The 25,831-nt window shown below is 44.7% G+C and overlaps 2 protein-coding genes and 1 non-coding gene across 5 annotated transcripts in view; all 3 read left to right on the top strand.

Annotated features, from left to right (window-relative positions):
• Nucleotides 1-1,163: 1,163 nt before the first annotated feature.
• LOC129823850 (40S ribosomal protein S15) lies at nucleotides 1,164-7,403 on the top strand. Its single transcript, XM_055882889.1, has 4 exons — nucleotides 1,164-1,251; nucleotides 3,780-3,865; nucleotides 4,308-4,542; nucleotides 7,248-7,403. The coding sequence occupies exons 1-4, from the start codon at nucleotides 1,249-1,251 to the stop codon at nucleotides 7,359-7,361; spliced, it is 438 nt and encodes a 145-aa protein (XP_055738864.1). The 5' UTR covers nucleotides 1,164-1,248; the 3' UTR covers nucleotides 7,362-7,403.
• On the top strand, nucleotides 3,921-4,053 carry LOC129824622 (small nucleolar RNA SNORA35). The gene has a single exon (XR_008754775.1). It is a non-coding gene; the product is annotated as a small nucleolar RNA SNORA35 (small nucleolar RNA).
• A 103-nt stretch (nucleotides 7,404-7,506) lies between the features above and the next one.
• LOC129823848 (dipeptidyl peptidase 9-like) overlaps nucleotides 7,507-25,831 on the top strand; it is a 22,484-nt gene continuing 4,159 nt past the window's right edge. The window contains exons 1-18 of one of the 3 annotated variants that reach the window (XM_055882887.1): nucleotides 7,507-8,260; nucleotides 10,618-10,708; nucleotides 10,910-11,148; nucleotides 11,303-11,415; nucleotides 13,346-13,519; nucleotides 13,909-14,080; nucleotides 14,210-14,320; nucleotides 14,567-14,695; nucleotides 15,261-15,322; nucleotides 15,435-15,535; nucleotides 15,873-16,050; nucleotides 16,496-16,655; nucleotides 18,826-18,905; nucleotides 19,059-19,211; nucleotides 20,130-20,265; nucleotides 23,911-24,056; nucleotides 24,902-25,048; nucleotides 25,804-25,831. The exon at nucleotides 25,804-25,831 is cut by the window's right edge and continues 624 nt beyond it. In XM_055882887.1, coding sequence (XP_055738862.1) covers nucleotides 10,653-10,708; nucleotides 10,910-11,148; nucleotides 11,303-11,415; nucleotides 13,346-13,519; nucleotides 13,909-14,080; nucleotides 14,210-14,320; nucleotides 14,567-14,695; nucleotides 15,261-15,322; nucleotides 15,435-15,535; nucleotides 15,873-16,050; nucleotides 16,496-16,655; nucleotides 18,826-18,905; nucleotides 19,059-19,211; nucleotides 20,130-20,265; nucleotides 23,911-24,056; nucleotides 24,902-25,048; nucleotides 25,804-25,831 — 2,185 coding nt within the window. In that variant the 5' untranslated portion in view covers nucleotides 7,507-8,260; nucleotides 10,618-10,652. The remainder of the gene's footprint in view (nucleotides 8,261-10,617; nucleotides 10,709-10,909; nucleotides 11,149-11,302; nucleotides 11,416-13,345; nucleotides 13,520-13,908; nucleotides 14,081-14,209; nucleotides 14,321-14,566; nucleotides 14,696-15,260; nucleotides 15,323-15,434; nucleotides 15,536-15,872; nucleotides 16,051-16,495; nucleotides 16,656-18,825; nucleotides 18,906-19,058; nucleotides 19,212-20,129; nucleotides 20,266-23,910; nucleotides 24,057-24,901; nucleotides 25,049-25,803) is intronic. The other 2 variants (XM_055882886.1, XM_055882884.1) reach the window with 2 other exon arrangements.

Raw genomic sequence — 25,831 nt, 5'->3', positions numbered from 1 at the left:
ACTTAGGCTACGATCATTAGTTCATGTGGCTTTAATTAGGACATAAACAATGTCTGCATTCCATAGCCTAACATACTAATTGCATGGTATGTGAAAGATGCAGTTTTGTAGGCATGGGGTTTTGAGTCATTTGGGTCACTGATGGAATAGAGAAGTACACAAAATTACCAAAAGTATGTGGACACCTGTTCGACGAACATCTCATTCCAAAATCATGGGCATTAATATGGAGTTTGTGCCACCTTTGCTGCTATAACAGCCTCCATTCTTCTGGGAAGGCTTTCCACTAGATGTTGGAACATTGCTGCGGGGCCTTGCTTCCATTCAGCCACGAGCATGCTTCCAATTCATCCCAATGGTGTTTGAGGGGGTTGAGGTCAGGGCTCTGTGCAGGTCAGTCAAGTTCTTCCACACCGATCTCGGCAAACCATTTCTGTATGGACCTCGCTTTGTGCCCTCGGGGCATTGTTTAAAGGGCCTTCCCCAAACTGTTGCCACAAAGTTGGAAGCACAGAATCGTCTAGATTCCAGCCATTACAATGAGCCTATCCTCCTATAGCTCCTCCCACCAGCCTCCTCTGGTACCAGGTAAGGTGGGTTGATATCATATAGAATTTCTTAGCAATTTTCATACAGACATACGGGTATTACATGTCTTGTTCTTGCACATGTTTGTTTCTGGGTTGTCCACCCACAGCAGAAGCTGTATGGCACTTTGCAGTTTCAGAAGGAGATCACGCGGAAGAAGAAAATTAAGATCTGGTACCGAAATCAGGACCTTATTCTACATGGTGTATTTATAGCTGGTGATTGACTTTATACGGCACATAATCAGGATAACATTGTACTGTGTATGAACATTATCAGGTGTGGTGGGCTGGGTGTCTTTAATAAAATGTGCTTTCTCTTACCACCTGCATTTGTGTTATTCCATGCTAGATATATTTTTGTGTGACAGCTGTAATAAACGATGACACAAATTGTTTAGCTGTTTGTTTTCATTTGGATATCTCCTATAGAAGTATCCCGACTATGGTGAGTGACTTCAACTTGAATGGAAGTTGCACTGTTTGATGTTTGATGAAGATAAAAGTAAATTTTCTTGTACAATACCTCCACCTACTGGTCCAGTGAAATATACAAATATTTTGTCTGGCCGGAAATAGATAGCCGGATGTCCTTGCGAGTCGCGCGATATTAGCACAAACGAGACTTCGGAACATTCTTTTCACCGGAGCATCAGGCAAAATGGTAGGTCCCCAATTTTACAAGAACCCGAATTTGACCATCTATGTCCATCTCAGCTAAGTTATAATACATTTTCATTATTAAACCATACAGTGCATCACTACGTATCAATCGATACTTTGGTGAATTTTAGGATGAAATATTGACGCTACCACAAAGCTTGGGATGCATGTTAAGCTCATACGGTTGCCTGCAGTGCTAATGCTAGCTTGCTGTTTATTTACTGAGTCAGGTTTTGTCTTATAGAGAATTTATTTATTTAACCAGGTAGGTTAGTTGAGAACAAGTTCTCGTTTACAACTGCGACCTGGCAAAGATAAAGCACAGTAGTTCGACACTCAACAACACAGAGTCGGAATAAACAAACATACAGTCAATAATACAGAAAAAGTCTATATACAGTCTGTGCAAATGAGGTAAGATAAGGGAGGTAAGGCGATAAATAGGCCATGGTGGCGAAGTAATTACAATATACCAATTAAACACTGGAGTGATGGATGTGCAGAAGATGAACGTGCAAGTAGAGATACTGGGGTGCAAAGGAGAAAGATACATAAATAAATACAGTATGGGGATGAAGCAGTTGGATGGGCTATGTACAGATGGGCTATGTACAGGTGCAGTGATCTGTTACCTGCTCTGACAGCTGGTGCGGGAGATATGAGTCCAGCCTCAGTGATTTTTGCAGTTCGTTCCAGTCATTAGCAACAGAGAACTGTAAGGAAAGGCAGGCAAAGGAGGAATTGGCTTTGGGGGTGACCAGTGAAATATACCTGCTGGAGCGTGTGCTACATGTGGGTGCTGCTATGGTGACCAGTGAGCTGAGATAAGGCGGAGCTTTACCTAGCAAAGACTTGTAGATGACCTGGAGCCAAAGGGTTAAGCGACGAGTATGAAGCGAGGGCAAGCCAATGAGAGCATACAGGTCGCAGTGGTGGGTAATATATGGGGCTTTGGTGACAAAACGGATGGCACTGTGATAGACTGCATCCAATTTGTTGAGTAGAGTGTTGGAGGCTATTTTGTAAATGACATCACCAAAGTCAAGGATCGGTAGGATGGTCAGTTTTACGAGGGAATGTTTGGCAGCATGAGTGAAGGATGCTTTGTTGCGAAATAGGAAGCCGATTCTAGATGTAATTTTGGATTGGATATGCTTAATGTGAGTCTGGAAGGAGAGTTTACAGTCTAGCCAGACACCTAGGTATTTGTAGTTGTCCACATATTCTAAGTCAGAGCCATCCAGAGTAGTGATGCTGGACGTTTGAAGAGCATGCATTTAGTTTTACTTGCATTTAAGAGCAGTTGGAGGCCATGGAAGGAGAGTTGTATGGCATTGAAGCTCGTCTGGAGGTTAGTTAACAGAGTGTCCAAAGATGGGCCAGAGGTATACAGAATGGTGTCGTCTGCGTAGAGGTGAATCAGAGAATCACCAGCAGCAAGAGCGACATCATTGATGTATACAGAGAAGAGAGTCGGCCTGAGAATTGAACCCTGTGGTACCCCAATAGAGACTGCCAGAGGTCCGGACAACAGGCCCTCTGATTTGATAATGAGCTCTATCAGAGCAGTAGTTGGTCAACCAGGCGAGGCAGTCATTTGAGAAACCAAGGCTGTTGAGTCTGCCGATAAGAATGTGGTGATTGACAGAGTCGAAAGCCTTGGGCAGGTCGATGAATACAGCTGCACAGTAATGTCTTTTATCGATGGCGGTTATGATATTGTTTAGGACCTTCAGCTTGGCTGAGGTGCACCCATGACCAGCTTTGAAACCAGATTGCATAGCGGAGAAGGTACGGTGGGATTTCGAAATGGTTGGTAATCTGTTTAACTTGGCTTTCGAAGACCTTAGAAAGGCAGGGTAGAATAGATATAGGTCTGTGGCAGTTTGGGTCTAGAGTGTCTCCCCCTTTGAAGAGGGTGATGATCGCGGCAGCTTTCTAATCTTTGGGAATCTCAGACGATACGAAGAGGGGTTGCAACATATCTAGCCCGGCAGATTTGTAGGCGTCCAGATTTTGCAGCTCTTTCAGAATATCAGCTTTCTGGATTTGGGTGAAGGAGAAATGGGGGGGGCTTGGGCGAGTTGCTGTGGGAGGTGCAGGGCAGTTGACCGAGGTAGGGGTAGCCAGGTGGAAAGCATGGCCAGCTGTAGAAAAATGCTTATTGAAATTCTCAATTATAGTGGATTTATCAGTGTTTCCTAGCCTCAGTGCAGTGGGTAGCTAGGGGGAGGTGCTCTTATTCTCCATGGACTTTAGTGTCCCAGAACGTTTTTGTGCTACAGGAAAGCAAATTTCTGTTTGAAAAAGCTAGCCTTAGCTTTCCTAACTGCCTGTGTATATTGGTTCTTAACTTCCCTGAAAAGTTGCATATCACAGGAATTCCGAAGTCAGCACAACAGCACTCTACTAACACATAGTGGCTATAACTATTAGTAATGATATTCCTAATGAACGTCTCGTTTTAACACTCATTTTCGTTGGCCCTCGATATCCACTGTGTTAAAGTAGTTTGTGTGATTTCCCTAGGCGGATGTCGAGATCAAGAAGAAGCGTACCTTCAGGAAGTTCACCTACAGAGGTGTGGACCTGGACCAGCTTCTGGACATGTCCTAGTGAGTAAATCAATTCATCCAGTAAATGCGCCACTACATTTGGCAATAATGCTGTTTGCATTGTGGTATTTCGGTGAAAGCTCAGCCCTTTCTGAGTGTAACCATCATACCAATGCTAGATGAACCCCATCTTGCAGAAGGGTGAGGTCTGACAGTGGCGTTCTCTCTTTCGAAAGTTGGGTACATTATTATGGCAACTGGTATGCTGTGTTCCATTTTCTTTTGTTTTCTAAATTTTGCATGTAATACAATACATATTGTTACATAATTAGTTGGACTATTGACTAAATATGTGAAATTCTAGAGGCCATTTTGGTGCAGTCTGGATTAATTTAAATGTTTAATTAACTTCCCTGTAGAAGTCTCCAGTCTGCTATTTGGACCTGATGCTGAATGTTAATCTGAAAGTATGCCTGACTGCATCATGCCTCTTCTCCTCCAGTGAACAGCTGATGCAGCTGTACTGCGCCCGCCAGAGGAGGAGACTTAACCGTGGCCTTCGCCGCAAGCAGCAGTCCCTCCTGAAGCGCCTGCGTAAGGCCAAGAAGGAGGCTCCCCCGATGGAGAAGCCCGAGGTGGTGAAGACTCACCTTAGGGACATGGTCATCCTGCCTGAGATGGTCGGCTCAATGGTCGGAGTGTACAACGGCAAGACCTTCAACCAGGTTGAAATCAAGGTGGGGTTTTGGGAAAGATCTGTGGATAGGCTTGGGCGGTTTCCAGATTGTCATACCTTCATATCAACCTTGTGTTGTCCTGGGATATTTGGTAATACCGACACTGAACACAAGGGGTGCTATTTTGGGGCCCCCATGTGGGGCAGCGGTCTGATGGCGCACAATTTGGCCCAGCGTCGTCCAGGTTTGGTCTGGCATTGTAAATAAGAATTTGTTCTTAACTGACTTGCCTAGTTAAATAAATAAAAAATCTCTAACCTCACTGGGCCTCTAATCCAAAAAAAATCCATATTGAATGCTAGCTAAATGCTAAAGAGTGCATTGTGAACATTTTATAGTCTCTGACATTAACTTACAGTACAGACATCCCAGCTCAAAGTTATACAAGGAACTAAAAAATGCTACTCAGTTTGCTGCACTCACAAAACATTTTTAGACAGCAAGGCTTTTGATCCAAAAGGAGGTTCTCTGCTGTTACCAAGAGAAGTTTGGTTTTGCGAGAAGCTAACCAGGTAGCACGATACCTAATGCACAACTGCATAGCAGTTAGCACATTTCAGACAGTTAATGTAATAGTAATAAGATACACTATGGCCAAAAGTATGTGGACACCCCTTCAAGTTGTTGGATTCAACTATTTCAGCCACACCCGTTGCTGACAGGTGTTTAAAATCAAGCACACAGCCATGCAATCTCCATAGACAAATATTGGCATTAGAATAGCCTGAACTGAAGAGCTCAGTGACTCAACGTGGCACCGTCATAGGATGCCACCTTTTCAACAAGTCAGTTTGTCTATTTTCTGCCCTGCTAGAGCTGCCCCGGTCAACTGTAAGTGCTGTTATTATGAAGTGGAAACGTCTAGAAGCAATAACGGCTCAGCCGCAAAGTGGTAGGCCACACAAGTTTATTTAACTAGGCAAGTCGGTTAAGAACAAATTCTTATTTTCAATGAAGGCCTAGGAACAGTGGGTTAACTGCCTTGTTCAGGGGCAGAACAACAGATTTTTACCTTGTCAACTCTGGGATTCAATCTTGCAACCTTTCGGTTAATAGTCCAACGCTCTAACCACTGGGCTACCTGCCCCCACAAGCTCACAGAACAGGACCGCCAAGTGCTGAAATGTGTAGAGCATATTTTATTTTATGTCCTCTGTTGCAACACTCACTACCAAGTTCCAAACTGCCCCTGGAAGCAACTTCAGCACAATAACCGTTTGTTAGGAGCTTCATGAAATGGGTTTCCATGGCCGAGCAGCCGCACACAAGCATAAGATCACCATGCACAATGTCAAGACTCTGCTGGAGTAGTGTAAAGCTCGCTGCCATTGAACTCTAGAGCAGTGGAACCGTGTTCTCTGGGGTGATAAATCACGCTTCACCATCTGGCAGTCCGATAGACAAATCTGTGTTTGGCAGGTGCCAGGAGAACGCTACCTGCCCGAATGCATAGTACCGACTGTGAAGTTTGGTGGAGAATGAATAATGATCTGTGGCTGTTTTTCATGGTTTAGGCTAAGCCCCTTAGTTCCAGTGAAGGGAGTCTTAATGCTACAGCATACAGTGACATTCTAGATTCTGTGCCTCGAACTTTGTGGCAATGGTTTGGGGAAGGCCCTTTCCTGTTTCAGCATGACAATACCCCTGTGCAAAAAGCGAGGTCCCTACAGAAATGGTTTGTTGAGATCGGTGTGGAAGAACTTGACTGACCTGCACAGAGCCCTGACCTCAACCCCATCGAACAATTTTGGGGTGAATTGGAACACAGGCTGCAAGCCAGGCCTAATCGCCTAACATCAGTGCCCGGCCTCACTAATGCTCTTGTGGCTTAATGGAAGTCCCTGCAGCAATGTTCTTCCTTGTGGAAAGCCTTTCCAGAAGAGTGGAGGCTGTTATATCAGCAAAGGGGGGACCAACTCCATAAAAAAAATGTACCTTTATTTATACAGGTTTTTCTCATTGAGATAACATCTCTTCCAGGAGAGACCTGGTCCATATCAATGCCCATGATTTTGGAATGCGATTTTTTTACACGTGTCCACATACTTTTGCCATTGTAGTGTATCTAGCTGGCAAATATTTAGTTGTGAATTCCATACTATAACTAGATCACCTGGCGCGTGCTGCACAGCAGTGAGTGACTGAAGGCTCCGTTCTCGTCACTGTGCTTGTAAACAAACATCATGTTACTGGGGACTACCAGTATGCTTCATAATGAATATGTGACGGGTGAAATGACGAAAGCAATCTGCTTTATCTCCTAGTTAAAAAGTAATGACAAATATTCAAATTCATTAAACTTCAAATGTAGTTTTAATCGGTATGGAAAAACCTTCCCGTGGCTATTTCCAAATTCCCCGTTATACTGTCCAAGCCTACTAGACACCACAATGGCCCCTCCCGAGATTACAATTGTAAATAACTTTTTGTATTTTACTTTTTGCTAGGGATTTTGCATCCATTGACCTGCATGTCACTTGCCTATTACTTGATTTGCCTCACTATTTTTGAAGCCTTTGGTAACAATCACAGATTTTTGTGTAGTCCATAAATGTTTTGGTCCTGCATCAGTCTTGGCCTTAAGTTTTATGTCTGAAGCTGTCGGTGCACAATGTACTTTGGTAGTTGTGGTACAGGTGTATTCTAGTTGTCTAGTAACAGGGTTGTCCTGCTCCATACTAACAATTTTACATTTTTCTCTCCAGCCTGAGATGTGCGGCCACTACCTGGGGGAGTTCTCTATCACCTACAAGCCAGTCAAGCACGGTCGCCCTGGTATTGGAGCTACACATTCTTCCCGTTTCATCCCACTGAAATAGAAGGGCTGCTGTCTTTGTATAAATAAAAATGAGGTCCCCACATTTTTCTGTTGGCTTTTAATTTAAACATGTTTTGTTCTGTTTGCCTGAATTTGTATCCATTGGAAAGGGGTCTAATGACACTGAATTAATTTCGTTTTCAAGGTCTGAGTACATATGTGCCAATGTGTTAACTTTTGGGGGGGTTTAAAATAAATAATAATCCGTTTACTGGCAATATGGTATGTTGCATGTGTCTCAACACGGCTAGATTTGCATATACATGGCTACCACAAGGGTAAACTCATGTGAGGTAATCTATCACGTTAATTCAGAGAAAATGACTGCCAAACAGTCACGTATAATAAACGAACAAACACCCTAGATTGCTTCGCCACCTGAATCGTGAATGTCTAGTAAACTGGGACATTTTATTAAAGCAATTAAGACTTGACAGTCATTGATATTGTTGTGTTAATTGAACATTGCATCTACTGTTTTAGCTTTTTTTTTTTTTTTGAACGGTCTGCATATTTTCCAATGCAATAATCTTGAATCATTTACAGTTTTGGCAACCTTTCCTGTCAGTACATGTTTACAGTAGAATGTGTACAATTCTTTATTCATAAATTATTGCCTCGTATCAAACACTAATTTCTGGTTAGGATTAATCAATGCGCAGCCGCTAGCGCAGCATCATCCTTGCGAACACAGCCGAAGAGGAGCGGTGCGGCCCTGTAAAAGCGCCGAAGCATTATCCCCGGGTTGGAAGGTTCCTGGGTGTTCTCCTTCGTGATCTACGTTTATGTCTGCCCACATTCTGGGCCATGGACACAACCTTTAGCAGTAATAATATTCGTGTTTTAAAACCTACCTAGGAAAGCAAAGGATCGTTTGGAAAATAAGAAGAGGCTGGATTGGTAAGTATACGCTTCTGAACTCGATTCTGATAGTCGACTCCAGTGACAGGCTTGCTAAGGAACCAGCTAGCTCATAGTTGCCAAGCTGATATACCCGACAACTGTCACGAGAGAGCTGTCATGTTACAGTGTATCCTAGCCGGTAAACGTTGCGGTAACATGTAGTTAGATTGCGGCAATGTAACACTTACGCTATATTAGATATACAATGTAGCTAATCACGACACTGTTGCCAACTTGTACTGTTAGCTAGCTAAACCATATCCAGCTACAGTTGTGACCCCTTGATGAGAACAAAGATAGCTATGTCGTACGTACCGGTCATTACATTATTTCCTATCCCTGGTTTCCTTTCCCAAATCTAGCTACCAACCTATCTGATATTTATAATGGTAGAATATCAGTTCGTCTTATCTTCAAAGGTTATGAATGGATGAGAAAATGTCAGTGACTTAGATTAGTCTGTAGTCAATACAGGCAATGTATGGATGACAAAAACGAGTTTGTCAGCTATCACTTCCTGCTTTCCAGATGCAGAAGTGATACTTCTTCATACCTTTTCTGTATGGTGCAGTTTAGGCCTTCCAACCCCCCCAGGCCATATTTCCCCTTGTACACTGAACAAAAATAGAAATACAACATGTAACGTGTTGGTTTCATGAGCTGAAATAAAAGATGTGAAGTGTTCCATACACACAAAAAGCTTATTTCTCTCAAATTTTGTCTACAAATTTGTTTACATCCCCTGTTTAGTGAACATTTCTCCGTTGTCAAGATAATCCATCCCCCTGACAGGTGTGGCATATCAAGAAGCTGATTAAACAGTGCGATCATTACACAGATGGATCTTGTGCTGGGGACAATAAAAGGCCACTCTAAAATGTGCAGTTTTATAAAACAACACAATGCCACAGATGTCTCAAGTTTTGAGGGAGGGTGCAATTGGCATGCTGACTGCAGGAATTTCCACCAGATCTGTTGCCAGAGAATTTAATGTTAATTTCTCTACCAACGTCGTTTTAGAGAATTTGGCAGTACGTCCAACCGGCCTGACAACCGCCGACCACTTGTATGGCACGTTTGGGCGAGCGGTTTGCTAATATCAACATTGGGAACAGAGTGCCCATGGTGGAGGTGGAGTTATGGTATAGGCAGGCATAAGCTATAGACAACAAACACAATTGCATTTTATCGTTGGCAATTTCAATGCACAGAGATACCGTGACGAGATCCAGAGGCCCATTGTGAGGCCTATTTCTTTTAAAGTATCTGTGACCAACAGATGCATATCTGTATTCCCAGTCAGTGGAAATCCATAGATCCTAATTATTTTTTTTTTAATTGACAGATTTTCTCATATAAACTGTAACTCAGTAAATTCTTTGAAATTGTTGCTTTTATATTTTTGTTCTGTATAGAGCTATGACCAATTTGCATGTTCACCCTAGTCTCCCAGAGGGCTGTTTTGGAGCTATTGTCATAATGTTTACACATCCATCCACTCCTTCTGGAGCTTCAGTGTGACATTGTAAAGGCCAGGTTGAGGGGGTCACGGCCCATAGGTTTGTTTGGACAATGGGCACCGAGCAGGCTATTGGTGATCAGATTCCCTTTAAATCCAATGCTTGAATGTTTTCTTCACATCATCTGAAAGCAAATGAGTTCTCTGAAATTCCACCAACACAAAGAACATCAATGGGGTCCTTGGCAACCGCCTTTACGCCTGCCCACTCCATACAGAGGGCAAAAGGTTTCATGCATTCCTGTAACATCAAACTATACAAGCACTTTGTTTTTACTATCACTATGTTGGCTAAGGTTTCATGCATTCCTGTAACATCAAACTATACAAGCAATGGAATGTGGACCATTCCTTATGCCTTTGCTATCTTCTATCACACCTTCGATACATTTTAGTCATTTAGCAGACGCTCTTATCCAGAGTGACTAGGGTTCCATGCCTTGCTCAAGGGCACATCAACAGATTTTTCTCCTAGTCGGCTCTGGAATTCACACCAGCGAACTTTCGGTTACTGGACCATTCCTTATGCCTTTGCTATCTTCTATCACACCTTAGATACATTTTAGTCATTTAGCAGACGCTCTTATCCAGAGTGACTAGGGTTCCATGCCTTGCTCAAGGGCACATAAACAGATTTTTCTCCTAGTCGGCTCTGGAATTCACACCAGCGAACTTTCGGTTACTAGACCAACGCCCTTAACCACTAGGCTACCTGCCGACCTAAATACCAAACCTTTACTGCATGCAGGTTTGAATGAGAGAGATTTTATATGTAGGCGTTTTATTCAATGTCTATAAGATTGATTAACCCTTTTATTTGAATGTTTAACTTTAGATTGCAGACTCTGGTTGAGGCTTGTTGGCCAGTGAATGCATAGAGTGAAGAAGGTCAAACTTGGAGACAAAACAGAAGGTTACTGGAAAAGGTATGGTGTCCATGTGCGTTCCAATGACCTGTGTGTACCTTCTCTGCGGATAGGAGTGCTAGATAACCCATTGTATAGGCCAATACATGTGTCTGTCTATCAATCTGTGTGCGTTTCCATACTAGATGCAAGTGCCATTGTTCGTGAGCATGTAGATTACCAGCGGGTTGTCTCTGTGTTTTTTTCTGTTCTCCCTCTCAGTTATTTAGAAGGGAATATGACGGCGGTGGATGGGCTAACAGACAGCACAGATGTGGTGGAGATGGAGGACATTCCATCTCAGTTCTATGTGGAGAAGCACTCGTGGGGCGGCCTGCGTGACATCATCCACAGCAGCAGGAAGTACTCAGGAATGATCGCCAACAAAGCGCCCCATGACTTCCAGTTTGTGCAGAAAAACGATGAGTCAGGCCCCCACTCCCATCGACTGTACTACCTCGGTGAGCCAAGGCCATCTGCCACTGATGATCGTCACACTTTGGCTCACTCAGTGCTTCATTGAGTTACTCACGTTTCTCAAGTTGCAACACTGTTTTGCAAGTTGTACCTTGGCCTCTTAACTAATTTTCACTTCCGACCGTCTCTATCGATCAGGAATGCCTTACGGAAGTAGAGAGAACTCACTGCTCTACTCGGAAATCCCCAAGAAGATCCGGAAAGAGGCCCTCTTGGTGTTGTCGTGGAAACAGATGCTGGATCACTTCCAGGTGAATACCCCTTGAATCCTCTGTGCGTCACTGAAACCTAATGACCTCCAAACCTGGTGCCAAGGAAATCCTAATAAAATATAGTATAGTTATTATCCTCATAAGATAAAGATCTCAAGCTCTCCAAAAAATGTTTTACCGTGGTTTGTCAAAAAATGCATTTGCTAATTCACTGGAAACGTTCATAACATAACAAGACCTGAAGCCAGGAGATGCGTAATAGGAAAGTGGAACCATAATTTCTCACATTCACAGACATTCATTCAGAGATACCCACAAAGTCTCCAGACAGCGACAATTAAATAACAGTTGAATGATCATTAAAGGTAGACTCAGCGAAATGACGCTGCCGCGATCATCACCGCAGATATTGCGATGAGGGAGATGCAGACTTCGCTCGCACACAGTCACACACAGTATCTTCGCATGTGCATGGGTTCGCTTCACGCTCTCAGATAACAGGCACGCACATGCATACTGACGCCACACATTTTAAATAATTTATTTGAATCCACCAATCAAATGTACAAAAAAAGGATTCAAACATTTCAAAGGTCCCTGTATACATGGCCCTCAAGGGTACAGAAAGCACCTCCTTCTCCAAACAGCTAGGCTGCCCACAATAGCTGAAACAGAGCAGTATCTAGTCAATTGCTTCGCCCGTTTTTGTCAGGCCCGCAATCTGGAGGCCACACACTGCAAGTCTGTGTATGTGGCCGCGACTGCCAAATATCAGTGCCACCAGCTTGCACCTCCACCCATGAGGGGCTAGTATTTAAAAAGCTTCTCAGCGAAGTTTTGCTCCATGTAGCCATCCACTGAGCAGCCCACTGCCAAAATGAGCGCCTCCCCCACAACAACAATATCTGGTGTATTTGGCCCACAGGAAATCACATCATCAACATCAAACCAGCTTCCTTTTACACAACAATGTTTACGCATGTGTGCTGTTGGTGAGACCACTTGTCTCACCTCTCTGGCGATCAGATCAACACGGCCATCATGATTAGCAATGTACAAATCCTTGTATGAACAGCGGCCATTCACAACGTGGGCAATGGACTCCATTACATTTGACTCATGTAGAATACAAAATGGGTCATGGTTTGCAGGGGACCAGAGTGCTAGATTATATTTTGTTGGTACAACTTGTAGCATGGAATGGAAGACAGAGTGGTCAGCACAGTCCAGGGCAGTGAGTTTCTCCTGCAGCCTCAGGCCAGTCCAGTGTTGCAGTAGCTACATCCATCTGATACCAAGGAGTGTTGTCCTGGACGTAGGATGAGATGTTTCATCATGGTGACAGAAGTCTCCACAACAACACTGCGATCTGCCACAACTGCATCAGAGGCAGTCACTGGCTCAGTTTGCATATTAGTCTGTCCGGTTTCTCAGGTCTTTGAGGTCCGGCCAGTTTCACCAGACTCCAAAGCCTGCAGCACGAGTGTCCAATTTTCCATTGGCCTTCTTCCTGAAGCCCAGGAAGTTGTCCTCGGTGTCCCTGGCCAGTGGGACCTTCCTCTTGAAGCCCAGGAAGTTGTCCTCGGTGTCCCTGGCCAGTGGGACCTTCCTCCTCCATAGGTCCAGAAGGAGGGAGGCTCTGGCTAACTGCCTAACTGTCACATCGTCACTGTTGAACATGTTCAACAGGTGAGTCAGTCTGGTAGCAATGTAAATGGACCAGTAAGTAAGCATTTCACTGTTAGTCTACACCTGTTCTCTACGAAGCATGTGACAAATACAATTTCATTTAATTTAATTTCAGGTACGGGACCAAAACAGCTGTGAAGTTTAGCCTCGTGCTTCAACGTTCTTAGTTGTTGCTGAAATTGACCCACTCTGCTGTTTACTTTGTGCACCTACGTCATATCGCTGAGTCTACCTTTAAATAATTATGATGATAGCAAAATGACTTTCCCCTCACTACCAGGCCACGCCGCACCAAGGGGCATATTCCCGGGAAGAGGAGCTCCTCAGGGAGCGGAAGCGCCTGGGAGCGTTTGGGATCACTTCCTATGACTACCACGCCCAGACCGGCCTGTTCCTCTTCCAGGCCAGCAACAGCCTCTTCTATTGCCAGGACGGGGGAAACAATGGCTTCATCGTGAGTCTTACCCCCCCTTTATTCATTAAATTAACTTAGAAAGCCTTTCCTACATCTGCAATTGCCACTAAGTGAGTTACAGTAACTTTGATTAGTAGCTGCGTCATTGAATGTCATTTTTAACATTCTATAGTTGATATGAGCATTGGTGCAGGAACTGCACAGCACCCAAAGCCACAGCAATGAATGGCTGTTGCTGTGTGTATGGTTGTGTCTTCAGGGTTACAATCATTAAGGAACACTGTAGCAAAAACAAATGTCAATGGAAAACGAAAACAAGCAGTTCTATTGGACAAGTTGAGGTCGTCCCTGTTTCAGTCTGTTTTGTTCCGTTTGGTGCCTAATGAATACGACCCTGTACACTAAGAGTGTGTTTCCTGGTTTAAAAGCAGTCTGCGCCCATTAAGCCGGTGGAGATTAAGACACAGTGCTCAGGGACCCGCATGGACCCCAAGATCTCCCCAGGACAGCCCAACTTCATTGCTTTCATCAACAACAACGACCTGTGGCTGGCTAACCTCAAGTCTGGGGAGGAGAGGAGACTCACCTTCTGTCACAAAGGTCAGAAGGGTCAGCGACTTTTGGAAGTTTGTGTACTGTAGTTGTATGGAATTGTTTACACTCTCTATGCCATGTTGTTTACACTGCATGGATTTAATGAAATGAATGAATCCCCTCTCCCTGGGTCAGGTCTGGATAATGTGAAGGAGGACCCCAAGTCTGCGGGCGTGGCCACGTTTGTGATCCAGGAGGAGTTTGACCGCTTCACTGGCTACTGGTGGAGTCCCTCTGCCGTAGAGGGTGAGTAGGCACCTTCTGTCACTCCTTCCTTATGACTAGAGAAGGAACCATTTTCATGTGAGAAATTGGGCTCTTCCTTAATCAAACAGTCAGTCAGTCATGCTTTGATGAATGTCGTACAGGCTTTAACTTGCCCCAGACACTGTCATCATGAAGCTGTGTCTGTCATGTTTGCTAGCTGTTTCTGTATGCATTTTCAAGAGCATGTTATCAGTTCCGTCTGTTTAACCTGCTCTTCTCTGTTAGACTCAGATGGGGGCAAAACGCTGTACCTGCTGTATGAAGAGGTGGATGAGACGGAGGTAGAGATCATTCATGTTCCCTCTCCAGCCTTGGAGGAGCGAAAGGCCGACGCCTACAGATACCCCCGCACAGGTGAGTCCCCCTGGCGCTGGTTGAGTCCCCCTGGCGCTGGTTGAGTCCCCCTGGCGCTGGTTGAGTCCCCCTGGCGCTGGTTGAGTCCCCCTGGCGCTGGTTGAGTCCCCCTGGCGCTGGTTGAGTCCCCCTGGCGCTGGTTGAGTCCCCCTGGCGCTGGTTGAGTTCCCCTGGCGCTGGGTTGTATGTGGATGTAGTGACACGTGTTTTGCCTGACGACTCAAACTGAATTCTTCCGCTGCTCTATGACTGCCATCATTGAAGTTGTTGAGGGGTGTTGTAGAAAACAAATTTCCGCTTTACACACGTGTGTTCTGGTTCTGGCCCAACCCATCCGTTTCTGGGACCAATCAGAATGTCAGGAATGTGTTTGCGTTCTAGAAATCGTTGGGGAGGTACTCAGACTCATTGCAGAGAAGAAACTAACATCCGTGGTCGTGGTGTAGAGTTGGGCCAGAGCAAGGAGTTTGGGTAGCTAGGCAAACATACAGTATTAGCAATAACCTAATGAATTTATTTCAAGAGTAGACCACTAGAATTAACAAAAATACTTATATTTTTGTAGGCAGTAAAAATCCTCAAACCACCCTGAAACTGGCTGAGATAAAGACTGACATACAAGGAAAAGTAAGTGGCAGCTGCTATTGACTGCTCTCGATTTATTCTCTTATTTTGCTCTCGCTGCTCACTGTAGTGTTTACAAGGAGACTTGTGTGTGTGTGTGTGTGTGTGTCTCCAGATCGTGAGCATACAAGACAAGGAGCTAGTTCTCCCCTTCACCTCCCTGTTCCCTGGGACGGAGTACATCTCCCGCGCAGGATGGACGACTGATGGCAAATAGTGAGTGTTACGACATAATGTTTCCCCAGGAAACACTGCTTTTGACCACTCTCTGATGCTATTTGGCTTACATTGGTGATGGTTAGGGCTGGGGGATGGGAAAAGTCATCCCCCAATTCCGCAGAAATCTTGGTTGATTAGTTGTTAGTTGATTAATTGAATCAGTTGTGCTAGTGTTGAGCTCCAACACAGGCCTACATGCTCTGTAGCACTCTAGGACCAGGGTTGGTGTCCTCTGAGCTTGCGGAAAGGACAAGGCATTAGTGATGTTGGACCAGTGATTTTTGTACTGTATGATCCAGCCAGTGAGGGAATGTGTGTTTCTGTCTCCCCCAAGTGGTTGGGCAGTGCTGTTGGACCGCAGTCAGAGGAGGCTCCAGCTGGTGCTGCTGCCCCCGGCCCTCTTCATCCCCGTCACAGACGACCTGGCCCAGAGGCAGAAGAACCTGGAGGCTGTGCCCCATGACGTCCAGCCCTACATCGTCTACGAGGAGACCACCGACATCTGGATCAATGTGAGATAGCCAGGGAAAGGGGGGCAGGGTGGGGATAATATGGAAAATGACTACGGGTTAGGGAAAGGAGGGGCACTGACTTGTCATTCCTCATTTTAAACTCTGGAGCCTCGGTCTTTCATCCATCTGTACCTTATGAGAGAATTGTAGTTACCAGATATGTGCTTAGTATTATGTAGAATTAATCGTCAGACTGTAGATTTGGCTATCAGTGCCCTCTCAAAAATAGAAGATTTAATGCTTCTTTGGAATTACTCTTGGAATATTTAACTGCATGTACAGTTTGGTTGTTGAATTCCCACTCATCTGACAGTCATTCTAGTGTAATAGTGATTTGAAGGGCTATATATTGACAGTGTGAGGATGTATGTATGTTGACATATGCATTTGCATGGAAGAATCAGGCCACAACAAACTAACAACCATGTTTTTCTGTTGTCCACAGGTTCATGATATTTTCTATCCATTCGTTCAAACGTCAGAGGACGAGTTCTCGTTCATATGGGTGAATGAATCCAAAACGGGCTTCAGCCATCTGTACAAAATCACATCAACATTGCAACCAGGCTGCTACCAATGGTCAGGAAGCTACGAATACACAGAGGGTAATTCCGTTGCTGTCATTAACCAGGTTTTGCATAATAAAACCCACGTCGGGCCTGATGGAAAAAGCAAATTTGCTAAATCTCGGTCCCCCAAAAAATACACTTCACAAGTCGGGATAAGTTTATTGGTTAAATAGATTGTGACAATTGCGGTTGAGACACAGTTATGAGCAACTTTTGATATAATAGCCAGTAAGAGTCACGTGATGATATGCCTACCACCACCACAGACAGATGAAACCAGTTATGATGAACTTTATGCAAATGTACAATAAATATAGAGCAGTGGTACTCAACTCTTAACCTACCAGGTCAGGAGCCTGATGGTTTTCTGTTCTACCTGATCATTTTTTTTTTTGTTATTTTACCAGGTAAGTTGACTGAGAACACATTCTCATTTACAGCAACGACCTGGGGAATAGTTACAGGGGAGAGGAGGGGGATGAATGCACCAATTGTAAACTGGGGATTATTAGGTGACCGTGATGGTTTGAGGGCCAGATTGGGAATTTAGCCAGGCCACCGGGGTTAACACCCCTACTCTTACAATAAGTGCCATGGGATCTTTAATGACCTTTAATGACCCCAGAGAGTCAGGACACCCGTTTAACATCCCATCCGAAAGACAGCACCCTACACAGGGCAGTGTCCCCAATCACTGGACCAACCCTGCTTAGCTTCAGAAGCAAGCCAGCAGTGGTATGGGTGGTGGGGGGGGGTATGCTGCTGGCAGTAATTAATTCCACATATCTGATGTCCCAGGTCTAAATCAGTCCCTGATTAGAGTGGAACAATGAAACAAAGCTGTGGAACTAGCTTCCAGGTCCAGAGTTGAGTTTGAGGGATATAGAGGGTATTTTTTAAATTCTGGTTACATGCCATTATCAAATAAAAATGATCTTGCTATAATCTCATCATATAACCTACCCTGTCCACTTCATTAGTGAACTGTTGTCTAGAGCACATGCGCCAAAACCAGATGGAGAAAGTTTGAGTGACAAAACCATCATTAGACTTGAAAATGCGATGGAAACCAATTTAACTTTAATTATGTTTTTTTGTGTGTAATTTTCACTCCCCTTTTTCTCCCCAATTTCTTGATTACGATCTTGTCTCATCGCTGCAACTCCCGTACGGACTCGGGAGAGGCGAAGGTCGAGAGCTGTGCGTCCTCCGAAACACAACTGCACTGATTCTTGACACAATGCCAACTTAACCCAGAAGCCAGCCGCACCAATGTGTCGGAGGAAACACCGTGCACCTGGCGACTGTGTTAGCGTGCACTGCGCCTGGCCCGCCACAGGAGTCGCTAGTGCGCGATGGGACAAGGACATCCCTGCCAGCCAAACCCTCCCCTAACCCGGATGACGCTGGGCCAATTGTGCGCCGCCCCATGGGTCTCCCGGTCGTGTCCTGCTGCGACAGAGCCTGGTCTCTAACCTAGAATCTCGAGTGACACAGCTAGCACTGCAATGCAGTGCCTTAGACCACTGTGCTACTTGGGAGGCCCAAGCTGTGCTTCTTAACACTCTCAATTAACCCGGAAGCCAGCTGCACCAATGTGTCGGAGGAAACACCGTTCAACTGACGACCGAAGTCAGCCTTCAGGCGCCTGGCCCGTCGCAAGGAGTCGCTAGAACACGATGAGCCAAGTAAAGCTCCACCGGCCAAACCCCTAACCCGGACGGCGCTGGGCCAATTGTGAGCCGCCCTATGGGACACCTGGTCACGGCCGGTTATGACACTACAACCCCAGGCTGTAGTGACACCTCAACACTGCGATGCAGTGACTTAGACCGCTGCGCCACTCGAGAGGCACAGGGTACATGGACATTTTAAGTGCTTTTTATGTGCACTATATCATCCCATACAGCTTTTTATTCACAGCCAGTCAGTTTGATGGAAACACCTCTGGGGATTTTAGAATATTCACATGAAATTCTGTCGCAAATTGGATGGAAACCTGGCTATCGTCATGTTTTGTGTGACGGCACAAACAGATCTGGGACTCAGGCTTTGTCCTTCCTTCCTTGAGCTAATCACTGATCTGTATGTGTCGTGATTTAATGAAGGTCCATCCGGGCGTCACATTACTGCACTGTTAGTCTGGCCAATGTAATAAAAGTTGTCAAAATATCATCTCTAATCTCTATGTTATTTTCCTCTGCAGGAGACTTTAAATGTGCAATCAAGGAGGAGATGACTCTGACCAGTGGGGAGTGGGAGGTTTTGGCAAGGCATGGCTCCAAGGTAGGACCTTCAGTCAGTCAGATTAAAACCCTTATTGTCACAGTGCATTATAAAATATCTTTATAATAGACTTTTGTCTGTGCCTACGCTATTGTAAGTTTAAAATGCATGTTCTGCCATCAATATAAATATAATCTGTGATTCTTTCTGTAGATCTGGGTGAATGAGGCCTCTAAGCTGGTGTACTTCCAGGGCACTAGAGACACTCCCCTGGAGCACCACCTCTATGTGGTCAGCTATCAGTCCCCAGGAGATGTGGTCAGACTCAGCAAGCCTGGCTTCTCCCACAGCTGCTCTGTAAGCAAGGTATGGACTCACTCAGCAAATAGGATGGAACTAACCTTAAACAGGGTATGAAGTATATTGACTCTTTGGGATGTCCTAACAGTAGTAGGCTAGTAGGCTAGATCAGCATTTTGATTTTGTAACACTTATGGGGGGTGCCTGGCTGCCCAGCCCCCCTCTGGCACCCCTGTAATTCCAACTCTTACCCCAAAAATGTATTCTTGTAATCGGGCTACAGGGATTGATTGAATATATATATATATAAAATATATATGGCCCTCTGTCACAAGCTCTTCTGTGGCCATCTTGCCAAACAACATGACTGCAGTAGGTAGTACCAACGAACACTGTAACATCCTGGCATTCTGATCTCAGTTAGACACACTGCACTCAATCATCCCCTCCCCACGCTTCATGAGACCACACCACATAAGTACCTTAGGGAGGTACAGCTGATCTCTTCCCTATGAGAAGCCTGGTTACAACAGGCAGCGTTGTGGAACTCTGCCCATGTCATGCTGTGTAGCCATCTGGTCATTCAGCGTCACTGTGTGCCTGTGTGAGAGGATATTGATGGATGTTACTACAATGTTACAAGGATTTGCCTTAGCTGTTAACAGATTGGGCAGAGTAGACATGGCCTGTTGTGTGGGCATCTGGGCCCTCTGTGATGTGGAGTTATCCAGGGAGGTGGTTCTAAACCTGATGGTCTCAGATCTGTTGTGATTTTTCAGGTATACCTCTAACATTGTAAGGTGAGAGACAAAGCTGGCTTGAAATCAGGGCCCAGTGACATTCTGTCTCCGATGTGAAGATTAATTCACAGCTGTTCATCTTTCTTTGTCTCCTTCTCTCACTCCTTATCATTGTATCTTCCCTTTCTATCCCTCTTTCTCTCTATATATTCTTTACTCTCCCTCTCTTTTTCTCTCTCCACAGAACTTTGATATGTTTGTCAGCCACTACAGTAACGTGAGCACTCCCCCCTGTCTCCACATCTACAAGCTGACTGGCCCAGAGGGAGACCCTCTCCACATGGTTCCTGAGTTCTGGGCCAGCATGATGGAAGCCCCAGGTAAGGAAGAGAGGAGGGTTTATATCATTACTTTAAAAGTCCCCAAAATGTATGTGGCAATCACAGATTACCCCTTTAAAGATGTATCCTTTCTTCCTTGAGGCAATCACTGTATAGGTGTAAACTGTACCAGAGGACTCAATTACTCATTCCAGGGCCAGGTTTCCTGATAGCAATGGAATTTAGGCTTCCGAGTGTTTTAACCATGCATCTTTCCTACAACAGCTGAAGATGTAACATGCGTTTCCAGTGGTGTAAAGTACTTAAGTAAAATACTGTTTAAAGTACTACTTAAGTAGTTTTGTTTATTATTTATTTAACCTTTAACTAGGCAAGTCAGTTAAGAACAAATTCTTATTTGCAATGACAGCCTACCAAAAGGCAAATGACCTCCTTGCGGGGACGGGGGCCTGGGATTAAAAATAAAATACAAATAAGGACAAAACACACATCACGACAAGAGAGACACAACAACACCACATAAAGAGAGACATAAGACAACAACAGCATGACAGCAACACATGAAAACACAGCATGGTAGCAACACAACATGTCAACAACATGGTGGCAACACAACATGTCAACAACATGGTAGCAACACAACATGTCAACAACATGGTAGCAACACAACATGTCAACAACATGGTAGCAACACAAGATGGCAGCAGCACAACATGGTACAAACATTATTGGGCACAGACAACAGGCAAGAAGGTAGAGACAACAATATATCACGCAAGCAGCCATAACTGTCAGTAAAAGAGTGGCCATGATTGAGTTTTTGAATGAAGAGATTGAGATAATTGTCCAGTTTGAGTGTTTGTTGCAGCTCGTTCCAGTCGCTAGCTGCAGCGAACTGAAAAGACGAGCAACCCAGGGATGTGTGTGCTTTGGGAACTTTAACAGAATGTGACTGGCAGAACCAGTGTTGTATGTGGAGGATGAGGGCTGCAGTAGATATCTCAGATAGGGGGGAGTGAGGCCTAAGAGGGTTTTATAAATAAGCATCAGCCTTGCAATGGGTTTACTGAGATGACCAGTTTACAGATGAGTATAGAGTGAAGTGATGTGTCCTATAAGGAGCATTGGAGGAAAACCTGATAGCTGAATGGTAAAGAACATCTAGCCGCTCGAGAGCACCCTTACCTGCCGATCTATAAATTATGTCTCCGTAGTCAAGCATGGGAAGGATGGTCATCTGAATCAGGGTTAGTTTGGCAGCTTGGTATCTGTACTGGGTTTCCACTTTACTATTTATATTTTTGACAATTTTTACTCCACTACATTCCTAAAGGAAATAATGTACTTTTTACTCCATACATTTTCCCTGACACCCAAAAGTACTTGTTACATTTTGAATGCTTAGCAGAACAGGGAAATTGTCCAATTCACGTACTTATCAAGAGAACATCCCTGGTCATTCCTACTGGTTCTGGCGGACTCACTAAACACAAATGCTTTGTTTTGTAAATTATGTGTGAGTTTTAGAAGGGCACAACTTTCACTGGGGATGGGGGACTTGCAACATTTTAAATTGCATTTTTGTCCCCCCCCCCCCCCCCCACAGTTTTACCATTGGAATGTGATGCAAAACGAGGAAATGGAGTGCTTTAGGACCATGTTGTGCCTTCTGGTTGGCTTAATAAGCCATTTGAAATTATTTTGACTTTTACTCAAGTTGTATTCTACTGTGTGACTTTTACTTGAGTCATTTTCTATTAAGGTATCTTTACTTTTACTCAAGTATGACAACTGGCTACTTTCTCCAGCACTGTGTGTTTCCCAAAACACCACGCAGAGAGAAAGTTCTCTCAGTCTGTCGTTGAGGCGTGTGTTGAAACAGATTGGCTCGAGAAAGGCAGCGCTGCTCTCTGATCCGCGTTCTCCCTTTACAATCTTACGTTAACATTATAATTGTTCCACAATACTGACAACGGATCAGCTCCTAGAGAGATTATCACCTATGGCTACAAATATTTAATGCTTCCTTATAATAATGCACTAAATCAAGTTGTGGCACATCATTGGGCTCCCGGGTAGCGCAGCGGTCTAAGGCACTGCATCTCAGTGCTAGAGGCGTCACTACAGACCCTGGTTCGATTCCAGGCTATATCACAACCGGCCGTGATTGGGAGTCCCATTGGGCGGCGCACCATTGGCCCAGCGTCGTTAGGGTTTGGCTGGGGTATAAGAATTTGTTCTCAACTGACTTGCCTAGTTAAATAAAGGTTAAATAAAAAGTACTTGCGGACGTTACACATCAGGAAATATATTGAGGCAAAAAATGACAGACCGTAGTGTACAAATAGCTAATTAAAACCCAATTGAATTAAGTAACATGAAATGTATTTCAATATCATTCAGATATATAGGTCTATGTAGCCTATACTGTATATGTATCTTTTTAATACCGTTTTCATTGGAAACGTCTTTATATCCTTCGCTTGTTATGCAAAGAAAAGGGCAAGTTTGTAGTCACTGTTAATATCGACGGTCACAGAAAAGACAGATAATACATATTGATTTTGTATTTAGCGGAGATCTTCTTCTGTGTATAAATTGACGCTGGAGGGCAAAAAAGCAGCTAACAACGTACTTAGCTGTTCTACGAGTGGTCTGAGGCAGTCGTTAAATAACAAGCAACTACGCTCCTACGAAGATTCTGACGATGAACGTAGCCTTAAAATGCTTTTGGGAATCTGGTCCCTGTTGTGTAAGATCCGCGATTACTTACGAGGAGGAATGGAGTAAATCAATGCTGCCGTAAAAACACACAGTAAGACAATATAATGCTTTGATTTTAGACTGCCCTTTACTTAGTCACTTCTCTGAGTTACCCATCCCAAATGACTCACTATTGAATTGCTTTATAAGCCAGATATCTAACATCATCAGGTCATTGGCCCGTGTGTTTCATAGTGACTGTTGCACCATAGGTAAACCAAGCTAAATCCAGAACTTATTAAATAATCACATTGATCTATTTTGGAGTTCGATTTTGTACATGTTGGATAGTTAAGAGATTTGTATTGGCTAAGTGAAAAGTCACGGAAAATGTGAAGGCCGGCTATCTTTTGTATTTTATGAACAAAGCGATCAATCTAGAGAGCTGCCGTCCTGTAGGTATTCACTCCAACTCTGTTCCTGGAGAGCTACCCTCCTGTAGGTATTCACTCCAACCCTGTTCCCGGAGAGCTACCCTCCTGTAGGTATTCACTCCAACCCTGTTCTTGGAGAGCTACCGTCCTGTAGGTATTCACTCCAACCCTGTTCCTGGAGAGCTACCGTCCTGTAGGTTCAAACTCCAACCCTGTTCTTGGAGAGCTACCGTCCTGTAGGTATTCACTCCAACCCTGTTCTTGGAGAGCTACCCTCCTGTAGGTATTCACTCCAACCATGTTCTTGGAGAGCTACCCTCCTGTAGGTATTCACTCCAACCCTGTTCCTGGAGAGGTACCGACCTGTAGGTATTCACTCCAAACTTCATGTAGCGCACTGGATTCTAATAATTAGCTGGTTGATAAGCTGAATAAGGTCAGTTACATCTGGGGTTAGAGGGAAAACCTACAGGGCGATAGCTCTACAGGAACACGGTTGGAGAGCCCTGATCTTGTTTTTCTGTGTGTATCTTTGTGTGTACTCCAGGTTGCCCAGGAGACTACAAATCTCCGGAGATCTTTGACTTCCCGGGAAAGTCAGGCTTCCAGCTCTATGGAATGGTGTACAAGCCTCACAACCTCCAGCCTGGCAGGAAGCATCCCACAGTCCTCTTTGTCTACGGTGGCCCGCAGGTTTGTGGCTTATCTCAGACATTACTATTTTATTATTTGATCAGGAATTCTTTCTAGAAATCCAATCAGATCTGTGAGCACCAAAGGGGTAGGAACTAAGGGGAAGGAGTCTGGGTTTTGTCTTGAAGGGATACAGCATTTGTCAAAATTGACTTTTCATAGCAGGTTAGGAGAACTTATGCTGCAGGTTATGATAATTAAAGTAGCAAGTTAAGAGCATTAGGTTAAGTTTAGGAAAAGGGTTAGGGTTAGCTAAAATGTAGACGTGACCAGGAGCCAGGGGCTGAAATGGAATTGGTCCTGTATGACCTGTTTGTAACTAGCAATCATAGCCAATACTTTCCCTAGAAATAGCCATACCAAGTTCTGTCACCTTGTTGTTTTTCACGTACAGTAGCAAGATGTGTACAATGCTGAAGTCCTGTAGTCTCTATAGGGCTGACCCAAACCGTACTGTGATGTCTAAAATATATATATTTTTTTAAATGATCCTTTCCAGGATTGTTCCAACAACTGTGGTGTATGCGTAATCAGGCTAGCCCAGTACAGCTCCGCTCGGCCCTGCTAGGCTCGGCCCTGCTAGGCTCGGCCCTGCTAGGCTCGGCCCTGCTAGGCTCGGCCCTGCTAGGCTCGGCCCTGCTAGGCTCGGCCCTGCTAGGCTCGGCCCTGCTAGGCTCGGCCCTGCTAGGCTCGGCCCTGCTAGGCTCTGCCCTGCTAGGCTCTGCCCTGCTAGGCTCTGCCCTGCTAGGCTCTGCCCTGCTAGGCTCTGCCCTGCTAGGCTCTGCCCCGCTAGGCTCTGCCCTGCTAGGCTCAGTGGTTTGAAAAGGGTATGTGTGTGTCCACAGGTCCAGTTGGTGAATAACACCTTCAAGGGGATGAAGTACCTGCGTCTCAACACCCTGGCCTCTCTGGGATACGCTGTGGTGGTCATCGACGGGAGAGGCTCCTGTCAGAGAGGCCTGAAGTTTGAAGGGGCTCTGAAAAACAAAATGGTAGGATTGGTCAAAAGCCACTATTTCCCTTCCAACCCATATCTTGCTTTTTTTTAAATAAATGGTTCCAATACAAATTGTTCCATCTTTTTGTGTATAAGCATTAAATCTGTAATCCTTAATGGTGAAACTGCAACGTACGTTTATGATATTACAGCAACAAAAAAGTTAGTGTAAACAACCATCTGAAGTCATCGCACGAATGATAAAGAGCACAATATGTACTGGCGCTTTTTTTTTTTACCCTGCTGCACGACGCTCCTCAGCTCGGCAACAAAAACAATAACGGTGGTAGGGCGGCCAGTGGCGCTGTTTCCCCATGCTGCGGATTCAATCTTTCAGGTACCCGTGTTCTACTGCAGACACAGCCATGGCAAATTGTACTGTGCCAACGAAGGCTGTTCTTGCTGTGCAGGTTCATTAAAACACATTGGATCACCATATACCGTGTGCAGGCACCCTTATTCCTGTTAATAATACCTTCTGGTATTTATTCATGGAACAACACCTGTGTAACTTTCTCACGCATCTTTCATCTAGACCAGGTGTTCTTGAACTTTTTCAGCTTGAGACCCAAATGAGAAATTGATCATCCTCCCGTGACCCAAATTAAGAAGAAAATGTGTGATTAAAGATGTATTCTCATAAAGATGTGAATTTGACCCATCTGGGTGTGTCACTGTGACTAATGTCCTCTCTCTGTGTTACCAGGGCCAGGTAGAGACTAATGCCCTCCTCTCTCTGTGTGTTACCAGGGCCAGGTGGAGACTAATGCCCTCCTCT

Source organism: Salvelinus fontinalis, chromosome 26 (genome assembly GCF_029448725.1).
Source record: "Salvelinus fontinalis isolate EN_2023a chromosome 26, ASM2944872v1, whole genome shotgun sequence".
In the NCBI taxonomy this organism is placed as follows: domain Eukaryota; kingdom Metazoa; phylum Chordata; class Actinopteri; order Salmoniformes; family Salmonidae; genus Salvelinus; species Salvelinus fontinalis.
The sequence above is the reverse complement of the archived record's forward strand: the minus strand, read 5'-3'. Positions and strand labels throughout refer to the sequence as shown.